The sequence below is a fragment of the Micromesistius poutassou genome, assembly GCF_964030765.1.
Source record: "Micromesistius poutassou genome assembly, chromosome: 3".
NCBI lineage: Eukaryota > Metazoa > Chordata > Actinopteri > Gadiformes > Gadidae > Micromesistius > Micromesistius poutassou.
In genome coordinates this window covers 7,258,125-7,270,583 of record NC_140273.1, presented here as the reverse complement: position 1 = coordinate 7,270,583, position 12,459 = coordinate 7,258,125, and the positions used below count along the sequence as shown (strand labels likewise).

The window sequence follows — 12,459 nt, the reverse complement described above, 5'->3', positions numbered from 1 at the left end:
CGCAGGTTTGAACCGCGGAAGGTTACCTTCTCTATTGAGTTGACTTGCCTCCAGTCCCATGTGATTCTCGAGTCACTGTCAGCTTGTGTTGAAACAACAAGAAGAAGAGACTGCACCACCTGCCTAGTATGCGCTTCCCACTTATTGAAAAGTTGGAAGAGATACTTTTATAAACGCTCAAAGGATCTTCTTCCCCACCTGTGAATCGCTCTAGGACGTTGGTAAGTTAACTTGGCCTAACCTTCTTTTCGTTTTTACTGTAACCTTATTTTCAATTAATTCGATGGATTAATGCTGGAGTGAAACTAATTTATAGGCCCACACTGCGTTTAGATCGCAGCCGCAAGTAAACACGCAGGTGCCTCACTGCGCTATCGTTAAAATATGGTTAACAAAGTTCAAACTATTCAAGCCTTCAACAAACAAACTATTGTACACTTATCTGAGTTCCATTTCAACCCAAAGGTATTCTCGAATGGCACTGAACTCACTCAGTCATTGTGATTTAAACGTAGTTTGTTATTGCTTATTATGTTGGCTATTAACGTTATCTAAAAGTTAAATGGTCGTCTATAGTGAGCCATTTTACGACAAGCTAAGCTTATAACAAAGCCCTAGAAGTTTTCTCATGGACGTTTACTGTGATCGTTGTTGTATAACTTGTTTCTCCACTTTGTCTGTTCGGTCTGTGGTAGCCTATAGGCCTATTCAGTTTCAGACCTACAGGAACCCATCCCGGTTAAATCCTTTTAAGGGAGAAGTCTTTGTCTATTTGTTCACACATTCGCGACATCTTCGAATCCAGTAAGTTATGTACTTCTTGTGATGTGATCCGTTAGAGCTCTGCTTGTTTGAAGACCTGCTGGTTGTTTATTCTTATCAGCTCCAATTACATGTTTTTTCTCTTTGCAGACCTCAGGATGATCCCAGTGGGTGAGTTCAAGAACTTTGCCACAGAACAGAATCCACAGTTCCGGGTGCTGAAACCGTGGTGGGACGTCTTCACGGAGTACCTATGTATCATTATGCTGATGATTGGCGTCTTTGGATGCACCCTACAGGTAAGGCACTTTCAAACCAAACACTGTGCCTCCTTGATCTTTTAAAACTTAAAATGCTAGGTTATGGTGGAGCAGTGTGTTTAGAGGAAATATCGCTCAAGGCCACTGCCAGCATTTGCTTTCAGAATTATCTGTGCTTGTGAACTGCTACAATAATATAAAATAATGGCACTGGCACTGAATCTTATTTGACCTCAATGGTGGATTATTAACAGCGTGAAATAAGGTAATATTCTCTTGTTGACCCAGTTCCACTACTCTCAGATTCCGATCACAATTTTATGAGCAACGTTACTTCAAGGACACATTAACCAGAGTAGGCAAAGCACATCGTTCCTACAATCTCAGTTGATCCACTTCGTATGCATGCTTCCATGGCTGCAACCCTGTGTCTGTCTGCCCATTTGTTTCACATCTGGCAACCCGGGGTACTCCAATAATAATGAATCAAAACACACAGGCCAAATTTTTTTTTTTTTTATTGATTTGGAACAGTAGTATTTATTACATATTGTACCTTTTTAAGTATTAAGAAAAGAGAAGAAAAATAAGTTCAAAGCAGTGTCTGCAGTGGTTGTTCATACAGTGAATGACGATGTAAATAAATAACTGTTGCGAAACAACAGCCTGTTGACTGTTGTGTCAGTCATAGTTTACTAGTTCTTCTGCACCTCCCATTATTACTGGAAGTAAATGTTGGCTTGGAAATAAGACCATTGAAATTTTTCAGGAATCGAACGATTGAATCAAGTAGCGGTTTGATGAAACAAATTCCTCATGTAACAATAAAGATAAACATTTAAAGAAGGTCTGACACATAATGTCAGTGTGGATACAAAGTTTCAAGCAATTATAACCAGTAATAAAAGGTACACATGGTTTTATCACCTGCTCCACCCACTATAATGACATATTGCCACACTCAATTGTTTATTTCACTCAAGTTATTTACATTATTATACATTATTACATTACTTACATTATTTCACCTCCCCTTTCATGAATACGTTTAGAAAGTTGTAGTCTTGTGCGCAGGGCCACAACATGCCACCATGATATCTGCGGAGCAACATAGGGAAGTCAAAAGATGTAGGCTGATAGGAGTGAAGCTATTAAATGCAGTACCTTTAGAAATGGGATGCATCACATTGCTAAAGGCACCACATTTTATACCTTAAAGGTCCCATGACATGCCACCAGGTGTGGTGTGATTAGTCGTTACAAGCCGTTTTGAAAATCCGTCTGTTATGACATTGCAGGTGGGCGTGTCCACCTAGATGTGTGCTGGATAGATCAGTCTACCAGCCTGTAGACTGTAGCAAACGTCCTAACGGCTAATCACACCACACCTGGTGGCATGTCATGGGACCTTTAACTCCTATCAGCCTACCTCCACTGTTACTGGTCTGGTCCTGACAGACACTTGAAGGGGAACCAGCATGGGATCCTCACTGATGGAATCATCAGTCTGAAATAGGTTGTGGTTATGTATTCATTTCATATATATTTCATATATATATTTTTATTTTTTTATTTTTTATGATTACAACTTTTTTTTCATCTCCTTAACAACTAATGCCTACCTCTTATAGTGCACTGGGACATAAACAGAGGATTGATTAGCTAAAGAGAAAGGAACATGATATGTCTGTTACCAAGAATGCTAATAGGGAGTCAGTCAATTGAGTTTTACATTTCAGAAACTCATGCTACCTTCCTGCATCAGGCAGTCTGATGTTCATTGTCACTAGCTTGATTTTCCTGTTTGGTTAAAAGAATGAGGGTATACTATTCTGCATTGCTCGGCCAATTGGATACATTCTGAGAATGTAAATCTGAAACTTGAGCACGGGGATGCTGAAATACGTCTCAGCCTTTTAGTGTTTACTGAAGAAAATTATTATAGATTTTTTTCTCAAACTGCCCTTGGGGATATAGGCAAGCACATTTTATTTCTATAGCACTTTTCATACATGAGGCAGTCTAAATGTGCTTCACATAGAAACATTGTCATACAATAAAATAATAGATAAGTAAAAGAAAACATATGCAAAGTTAAAAAATGCACTGTCATGTATTAACAGTCTCTCTGGTATCAGATCATGTATTAACATTGACTGCGGTTACATGGTCGGACCAGATCGACTTATCATGGATTAAGCCATATAACGATGTTGCCACTCGACGGGGGGGCTGTCACTTGTCTGAGTATACATACATTGGATCAGCCACTTCCGGTTCACGGCTACGTAAAAGCAACAACAAACTATCTGGCGGCATACAAACAAAGATGGCGTACGAGGAGATGGCGAGGCAACAGTAGTGTACATTTTGTGCATTTTTCACTGTATACAAATGCATATGAGGGAACAAATGGAGCTTTTTGCTGCAGCGATTCTTGCATGAACTGGGTCTCCTCGTCCGTCAAGTGCGTTGCTGATTTCGTCGAAGCCATGGTATCCTTTGACCTTTCCGGCAACAACACTACTATTTATTACGTCGTCTCCTTCCACTTCCGCGTGAAATCCCCAGCCGAAATTCTCGAGCATGCGCAGGACGCGAACACTCTGCAATACGATACGATCGAGTACACATGCAGGTAGATAGCTACCTATGACCGGCTCAAGCCCAGCTATCGTATCGACTTCGCTAATCCTGTCCTGAGACGATCCTTTTGGCGAAGCAGATCGAATAAACCTGTTTACATGAATCCAATCTTTATTCAATACGTTCATTACACGATTATGCTCCAGCATGTAAACACGGTCAGTCTCTCTGGTATCAGATAATGTATTAAGTCTCTCTGGTATCGGATCATGTATTAAGAGTAATAAAATAAAAAAATAGATAGAAAATAAAGGCAAAGTTAAAAAAGCATTTTAGAAAGTGCAATGTATTTAAGATTTAGCAGAAAGTTAAAGCAAACATAAAAGTCTTCAGTCTTGTTTTAAAAGTGGTCAGAGTTGGGGCAAGTCTTAAATCCTCAGGGAGTTTATTCCAGCTATTTGTTGCATAGTAACTAAATCCTGCGAACGCGAACGCGATTGTCAACGGGGGGGGGGGCGAACGCGATTGTCAATGGGGGTCGCTCGCGATTGTCTACGGGGGGGGGGGGTCGGACGCGGGAGGGGTGGTACCTGGGGTGGCCAATCGGGTGGCCAGGCCACCCCTGGCCACCCCCTGGCTGAACCCTAGATTTCTGGCTTTGATTGAGGTTTTCAGGGACAGAGAGTGAAGGTGTTGGGTTACTTTTAAGCCTTAACATTTTAGCACCAAATACAATCATCTCGGTTTTGTACTTTCTCAATGCACTGGCACAACAGATCTATGGGCCGATAGTCATTTGGTGATAGCGATACATAGATGTGCGTGTCATCACCATAGCAATGATGGTCAATATTGTTATTTTGCATGATTTACCCTAGTGGGAGCATGTAGATGTTGAATAAATATACACAGAGATAAATGTATTAACCCAAAATGTGTTACTCTAATGAAGCATTTGTTTTTCCATTGAATATCAATTTTAATTTTGAGGTCCTAATTCCTGATTGGACAATAGCTGATCTGACCCCATGCCCCTTAATCCCTTCAAGAGAATCTGTGTGTTTCACTGCTCATGATAAAATATTCTTCAGACAAAGCTGCCAAGGTGTGTCCTCCATTCATTCATTTTGTTTCCTCCTCAGCTCACCCAGGACAAGATTTCCTGCCTGCCGAGCCACTTCAGCAGCCCCACTCCAGAGGCCATCGACTGCAGCCACATCCGCGGCTACGGGGAGAACCAAACCCGGGAGCACACGCTGGCCAAGCCCGTGAGCCCCATCGTCCGCGAGGTGTACGGCCGTAAGAACAACCTGGACATCCACCAGTATGTCTTTGTGAACCACTTCTGCTACGAGAGGGCTGTGCATTGGTACGGAAAGTACTTCCCCTACCTGGTGGTCATCCACACCATGATCTTTATGGTGGTCAGCAGTTTCTGGTTCAAGTTTCCTGGGACCTCTTCTAAAATCGAGCTCTTCGTGACCATTCTGGGGAAGTGTTTTAACTCACCCTGGACCACGAGGGCCCTGAACGAGGTCTCAGAGGAGAGAAGCGAGGAGAAGCTGGTGACTCTACGGAGGAACACCATGTCGAAACCCCCAGCAGTGCTGGAAGAGGAAACGGTGGGGCTCCTGCGGTCGACCTCCGTCAAGTCCAACTCTGAGAAAAAGCCCCCGGAATCCCAGTCATCGGCCTCGGTTCTAGATCGCAAAGAAGGAGAGCAGGCCAAAGCTCTGTTTGAAATGGTGAAGAAGTTCAGAACGCACGTGGAAGAGGCTGACCTCCTCTATGTCATGTATGTGCTGCAGACATCTTTCAAAGTGTTCCAGGTCATCCTCATTATTATCTACAGTGCGGTCCTGGTTTCTAACATTGAGATTGTAGTGCGTTGCTTGGTTCCTCCGGAGCTGACTGGTTTCGACATCTACTGCTGTAACCACAACAAGGCTCATCTGTTCTCCAAGCTGGCCTACTGCTACATCTGCTTTGTGGGGGTATATGGATTAATGTGCATCTACACCCTCTACTGGCTTCTCCATCGTTCTCTAAAAGAGTACTCTTTTGAGACGGTCAGGTTGGAGACAGGTGTTGACGACATCCCAGATATGAAAAATGACTTTGCATTCCTCCTCCACCTCAGCGACCAATACGATGCTCTTTACGCCAAGCGGTTTGCCGTCTTCCTCTCTGAGGTTAGTGAGTCCCGGCTCAGGCAGGTCAACCTCAACCATGAGTGGACTACCAAAAAGCTACGGACACGCCTCTACAAGAACGCCAACGAGCGGATGGAGCTCCATCTGTTCATGCTGCCCGGTCTCCCTGATACTGCCTATGACCTTCCAGAGGTAGAATCACTGAAGCTGGAGCACCTCTCTAATGTGACCATCTCCTCTGGTATAGTTAAACTTAATGCTCTTCAGGAGCTAGCGCTCGTCTCCTGCTCTACCAAGGTCCAGCAAGCGGCCTTGACCTACCTTAAGGAACGGCTGAAGGTCTTGCACTTGTCTTTTGAGAGTGCAGACCAGGTTCCTCTCTGGATGTATAACCTGCAGAACTTAGATGAACTACATTTAAGTGGCCTACTGATCAATGAGGTGTCCCGAAACCCTGTGCTGGAGTCCCTGAGAGATCTCAAAGCCCTGAAGGTCCTCACTATTCACAGCAACCTTAACAAGATCCCGACCAGTGTAGGGGATATGGCCTTGCAGCTGCGAAAGCTTTGCATCTACAACGAATCTTGCAAGATTGCGGCTTTTAGCAGTCTGAAGAAGTTAACAAACCTGGATTCCTTGGAGCTGATGGGATGCATGCTGGAGCGCATCCCCAGTGCCGTCTTCAGCCTGGTCAACCTCCAGGAGCTGGACCTGAAGGACAACAAACTCACCACTGTGGAGGAGATCCTGAGCCTACAGCATTGCCGGCGTCTGGTGACTCTCCGCCTGTGGTACAACAGCATCAGCTACATCCCAGAGCACATCAGCAAGCTGCAGTTCCTGGAGACATTGGACGTCAGCTGGAACAAGCTCCAGAAGCTCCCGTCCAGGTTGTTCTACTGCACCAAACTCAAGCACCTGGACGTCTCCCATAATCAGATCACCGTGCTCCCCTCCGAGGTGAACATCCTGCAGGGCCTCCAGTTCTTCTCGGCAGCCTTCAACTCTCTGGAGGTTCTGCCTGAGGAGCTGTTCTCTTGTAAGAAGCTCAAGACATTGGTTCTGGGCAACAACCGCCTGATCAACTTGAGCCCCAGAATATCCAACCTGACCATGCTGGTCCGGCTTGAGCTGAAAGGGAACCGCATAGATTCTCTTCCTGACGAGATTGGGGATTGTCCCTCGCTGTCCCTCAGCGGGTTGGTCATCGAGGCTAACCTGGTGGATCTACTGCCAGCCTCCGTACAAACTAAACTGACGAGCAGTTGATTTGGAAGAACTTTTGATGTTGCCACAGTGGTTTGGCTTGAGAAAACTGTAAACATTTTAAGGAAAGGGATTACATTATATTCCTCAACAAGGCACCCACTGTCAATTTTGAGTTTAAAATATTTTACTACTTGTGTTTTTTTTTAATGTATTTTTGTAGTTTTTACACATGCTGTTTTATGTATTGTAAAGATTTTTTTTAACTCAAATGATGTATTTATTTGACATTTTTGATTAATTACAGGTAGGTTTGGTTTAGACCTGCTAGTGTCAGGTTAATGTTACACAACAGTTTAAAAAGCAAGAATTTCACCAAATCTTTATTCTTAAGCCAGCCTCTCCCAGCAGATGTAGATCTCTTGGATCCCAGTTGGGACTGGGTTTAAGACGAAGGGGTACAAGTGGCTTTAAACGACACTCAGAACATCTTGGTTTATAGATCTCTTGACACAATGAAATAATCCAGGATGCATTAGAGGACTAAGAGGTGAAATACATTTATTATTATTATTTATAATTACATTGATTGGGAGATTGAAGACGCTTATTACTGCATTTTAGGAATATACAATAATCAACACACTGATATTAAAAAAAGATTTGAGCTCTGTGACACACACTCCTTTTCTTCCACCTCGTCAGCACTATTTTTGCATTTACAGTAAAAATGAACGTGTTGAAATAATCGCCGGCTATTTACACCCTCCCTGTCAAACAGGGGTGCGATAAACGTCTGTGTGTCACAGTCACAGACCTGTGTTGTGTGGACCATAATTCCTCACGCAAACCTTTCTTTCTCACACCCCCCTTTCTTCCTTGGGGTACTACCTGTCACTTTACATAATGTCTCCCTTTTTGCTCGGCACACTAACACCCCTCACCGTTCATGTTTTGTCTCTTTGTCTTCCTTCTATTGCACACGCTGAAACAAGTACAAAACTATTCATTCCGGTGAGTGCCGAATGAAGCGAGCGGGTCATGCTCAAGTCCTGGCCTGCAGTCACGTAACATACACACACACGCACACACCGCTCTGTGATAACCTGGACCAGCCCACCCCCACTGCTATACACCTCCCATCTCCCATCCCCTCATAATGTAGAAGTTTGACTGGAAATACAAATACAAAACCCAATGAAAATGTCCAACTCCAAAGGAACTTAACATTATTATGGCTCCCTTTGGTAAGAATGTCTCTTAAGGCATTCTCTGGAGGAAAATCTGAAACTATAAATGAATGAAACGTGTAAAAAATATCTTAAAATATTTTAAATATAATAGTAAACACATTCAAGGTTGTCCTAAGGTTGTGTCTCTGTTTAGTTGTCCTTAAATTATAAACTTGGGTCTGAGGTAGGAGCTGCCTCCTGAAAACACCCTGGTACACCTTCCCCACAGTACTTGAATACCTTTCTACTATTGTATAGTCCAACATTGCATGGGATCATCAGGTGATTAAGGTGTAAAAAAACAAGGGTGTACTACACTACGGTGAATCCAACCTAAAGACCTATGTACCAGTTCTGTTGCGGAAGTGACCAGTGATGTGAAATGAGCGCGTTTCGGACGTCTTGCTCACGCTTTACCGTAGAATTAGGGAGTAGCGCCGTTCGTCCTGCCCTGTGAGCAGGGTGGCTCTCCGATGCGTGACAATCATGTATTGTTATGCTGCTTAGAAACACACATTACTAAGATACTACTCCATACACACACACATACGTCAGTCACTTCCGGGGCCACAACAGGGTTTAGTAGCAATGCAAATTACGTTCCGGAGAAACTCGTTCGGGCCGCTTCTTCGTGACGGTAGCAGTTGGATTGTGGATGTCCATGTCCTACAGACTCCACTCGCAGTCAGACCCCACTCCTTGACGGGACCGAAGGAGGAGGAGGGGCCTGAACGTGTTTACCTCGCTAGTCTCTCACCGGGCCCCACGCCCTTTTTGTCCTGCATGTCAACTTTCACGAGTCTTCTCTTCCGCTCTCTGCATTGCAATATAATTGCAGTATGACCACTTCTTTCTCTTTCTATTGGTATGATGTCGTGCTGTATAGGCTATTCATGGCAGGTGGGCTACAGGTTGTGAATATATAATAATAAACTTGCTCGCAAGTGGGAGTATGAATGGGCATTGTGCAAACATAGAAACCCGAGCCATTGCTCGCTGTTGACAATATAGCTTTAGCTCTCATGTATACCGTAGGGTGTGTGTGTGGGTTGCGTCAGCGATAGCCAGCTATCGTGTCTGTGACCTTCAGCGAGTGAGTTACACTGTAACGTTACTCTGCATTCCGTTGTCCGCTCATTATGAATGCCCTTGTTGATTCACCTTGGTCTCTGTTCTCGTGTGTGTGTGTGTGTGTGTGTGTGTGTGTGTGTGTGTGTGTGTGTGTGTGTGTGTGTGTGTGTGTGTGTGTGTGTGTGTGTGTGTGTGTGTGTGTGTGTGTGTGTGTGTGTGTGAGAGATAGACTGAACTCTAAGTACTCTGAAATTCACGACCGCAAAACCATGTATCCATTGATTGAAAGATCAGCTGTACATCCAATACATGGTTTATATCACTTGCAAATTGCAATGAATCCAGAGGACATCTGTTTGAGTAGGCCTACGGCTAAGCCTTAAGGTTCACAACCAGGTACTGTTCACCACGTAACTTAGTAAGTCCATACGAAATGATTGTGTGGGGACATCTTGTGGATGTAACACAACAAAACAATTTGGTTAGATAGTAAAGTGGTAAAAATATAGTTAAGCAAGTAGGTTGTAGTTCTTCTTGGATCAACAAAGTTGATCAACCCTATTTATGAATAATAAATTGTATCTGATGACGATAAGCCATTTTTCAAACGCCATTATTTAATTAGATATTCAATCTAGAAACTTCTGATTACATTAATAATTAGGGATTTATCAAATGATTTACTGAGGAAATGTAATTGTTTACCTTTTTTGTATTATTTGCTTAAAATATTATTGTTGGGTATATACACCTCTCCCACTCCAAATTAATTGATATATATATATATATGAATGTATGTATATATATATGTAAATATGTAAATATTGTGTATATATAAACCCCATGCATTGTAACATGAATATAGGCCAAAACATGTTCTTTTCACACAAGGTAATTTATTTATTCCTTCCACTTTTTAAAAAGTGGACGTTTCCCTATCTAAGCCTGATAGAACAGTTATTACACTTCAATCATTATATAAGCCAAGCCAATGAGACAAAAAAACAAGTTCAACACTTTATTTTGTGTTTCTGTCAAAGAAAACGTTAATATTTTAATTGTAGTTTTAAAAATATGGTTTCATAAATAACATTTAACAAATTAACAATCCACAATAAATGTATCTATTTACAAAATCATAGGAAGATTCATTGTCCTATTTCAATAAATAAATATGAGTAAAATCCAAATCTAATGACATCTAATCAACACAACTAGGCAAAGTATTGAGGGTGCACAATTAGTTTCATAAACACAAAAAACACAGACCAACAGTTTAAGCTCTTACGCAACAAGATAATATTAATAATTATCATCCAATTAATTTTAAAAAACACTAAAGAAATCATCTATCTACAAATGTGCACTCCCAATCTTAGGGAAAAGAGCTACATATAAAAAGGTGCTTAAATTGCACTGTGCAAAAGAGATGTCAACACGTCAACTCATCCACTAAGCTAAGCTCCGGGAGAGATATACCAACTCTGAGCTACTATTGTGAAAATCCAATGTAACCCCTTTACACAGCAAATCATTCAAGTCACCAGGTTTCAAGGAGGACAGCGGGGGGGAGGGATACCCACGTAGTCCCTTCACTATTGGCTCGATCGCGTCGACTCACTAGCTGTGAATGTGGGCAAACACCAAGTCAATCATGTCAGGCAAACAGGACTCTCTCGCCACGTCCACCGCCGTGTGCCCGCTGGTGTTGGCATGCTTCAGGTCCGACCGGGGCGCCAGGAACTCCACCACGTCCCGGTGGCCCTCCCTGATTGCGATGTGGATGGGCAGGGTCCCGTTCTTGTCTGGGACGTTCACAGAAGCGCCGTGCTCCACCAGTACCTGCAGGGTTTTCAGGAAGCCTGTCTGGGCTGCGTCATGGGCTGGTGCGATGCCGTGTCTGTCCTGGGCATTGGGGTCGGCTCCGTGTTCCAACAGTAGACTGGCTATCTTGGTGTTCCCCATCATCATCACCTGCGACAACAATCAGAAATGAGGTCTGATCTTTTCGTGAAGTAGGAAACTGTTCTACATGTCTTTCAATAGGATATGACTAATTTGTTTGTTTTAACATTGTTTGCAATGGATAAACAAGTGTCATTTAATTTGAAAAACCAGTTCTTAATACTTAATACTATAATCCACGTCCTGGTCTCATAACAAATAGTTTGAGGCAGGTTAATGATTCATTAACATGTAGTAGAGTGTAATCCTGGCCACCATAAACCCGACTTTTAGTTGTGTATGATTAGCAAGTTTTCTACAGCAAGGAGATGAATACCTGTAAGGCCGTTCTGCCGAATTCATTGACTGTATCGGGATGCACCCGGCATTCCTCCAGGATCCTCCGTACATCATTTGTGTTTCCTTTGGCTGCCGCCGACGTTAAAGCTCTTCCCGCATCCATCTGGCTGAGGACCATGGTAAATATCCGTCTGTTTGTCCAGATAAAACGCGAATGCAGCTAAAATAAGACTCGAGCACATCTATTCGGAAACCAAACAGAAGATAGCCCATCCTTGTACGTGCGTAAAAGGCTGAAAATAAATAATGTTTACCAATGTATCCGGCTAGATCTGTTCCCATTTCTTCCCAACCCAATTCCACAACGACCCATTTTAAGCTAGGTTAACTATGTTTTACAACGGAAAGGTAGGTTTATCCTTTAAATCATGTTATTCTTTCCTAGATGTGTCAGGAATACGGAACATTAGCACTCCGGCTAACGAAGGCTAACATTGGAGAACAGCAATAAAGGATTATAGCAGTCGTTTATTACATACCTTGTTCGTATCGACAAAATCCAGACACTAGGTTGTCCTTTCAGCCGTTAGAATTTGAAGCCAGTGAATTTAAAAGGTATCAAGGTACGAAATGTTTGTCAACATTAGAAAATAAGACATTTGCGCGCTGAGATCTAAACTCTAGTGTTCTTCAGCTACAAATTTACAAACACAGCCGAGAACCCACGGTGACCAATCAGAGCTCGTCTTGTGGGTGCTGCCTCTCCATAAATGGCAACATGGGCGGAGTTAAGATCGCTTACTCTGCGATCACTGTGGCAACTGTAGCAGCCGACCAATGAGGATTCCGAGCGCAGAAAGCGGGCTATTCGTATACGTTGATGTCCTCAAAGAGTAGTCCATTCATTTTTTGGGAGAAAATCTTCAGAATCAAGTGCGAAAAGGG

The 12,459-nt window shown here is 42.9% G+C and overlaps 2 protein-coding genes across 4 annotated transcripts; one reads left to right on the top strand and one right to left on the bottom strand.

Annotated features, from left to right (window-relative positions):
- Window positions 1-24: 24 nt before the first annotated feature.
- Window positions 25-7,436, top strand: LOC311340189 (volume-regulated anion channel subunit LRRC8C). 2 transcript variants are annotated; one of them, XM_084465070.1, is made up of 4 exons: window positions 25-221; window positions 696-804; window positions 913-1,061; window positions 4,751-7,436. In XM_084465070.1, the coding sequence occupies exons 3-4, from the start codon at window positions 921-923 to the stop codon at window positions 7,028-7,030; spliced, it is 2,421 nt and encodes an 806-aa protein (XP_084321196.1). In that variant the 5' UTR covers window positions 25-221; window positions 696-804; window positions 913-920; the 3' UTR covers window positions 7,031-7,436. The 2 variants fall into 2 exon arrangements, with proteins under 2 accessions (XP_084321196.1, XP_084321197.1); XM_084465071.1 differs by lacking the exon at window positions 696-804.
- Window positions 7,437-10,454: 3,018 nt separating this feature from the next.
- Window positions 10,455-12,192, bottom strand: LOC311340410 (cyclin-dependent kinase 4 inhibitor D-like). 2 transcript variants are annotated; one of them, XM_084465315.1, is made up of 3 exons: window positions 12,054-12,192; window positions 11,552-11,705; window positions 10,455-11,244 (listed from the first exon to the last, which is right to left on the bottom strand). In XM_084465315.1, the coding sequence occupies exons 2-3, from the start codon at window positions 11,690-11,692 to the stop codon at window positions 10,891-10,893; spliced, it is 495 nt and encodes a 164-aa protein (XP_084321441.1). In that variant the 5' UTR covers window positions 11,693-11,705; window positions 12,054-12,192; the 3' UTR covers window positions 10,455-10,890. The 2 variants fall into 2 exon arrangements, with proteins under 2 accessions (XP_084321441.1, XP_084321442.1); XM_084465316.1 differs by having other exon boundaries at window positions 11,552-11,681; window positions 12,054-12,178.
- Between the last annotated feature and the right edge of the window lie 267 nt (window positions 12,193-12,459).

What these genes read in the sequence shown, in the direction of transcription:
- LOC311340189 (XM_084465071.1), top strand. Translation starts at nt 921, where the DNA reads ATGATCCCAGTGGGTGAGTTCAAGAACTTTGCCACAGAACAGAATCCA. An exon ending in TCTTTGGATGCACCCTACAG is followed by an intron (nt 1,062 to 4,750) that starts GTAAGGCACTTT and finishes TTTCCTCCTCAG; the next exon opens with CTCACCCAGGACAAGATTTC.
- LOC311340410 (XM_084465315.1), bottom strand. Translation starts at nt 11,692, where the DNA reads ATGGTCCTCAGCCAGATGGATGCGGGAAGAGCTTTAACGTCGGCGGCA. An exon ending in TCGGCAGAACGGCCTTACAG is followed by an intron (nt 11,245 to 11,551) that starts GTATTCATCTCC and finishes TTGTTGTCGCAG; the next exon opens with GTGATGATGATGGGGAACAC.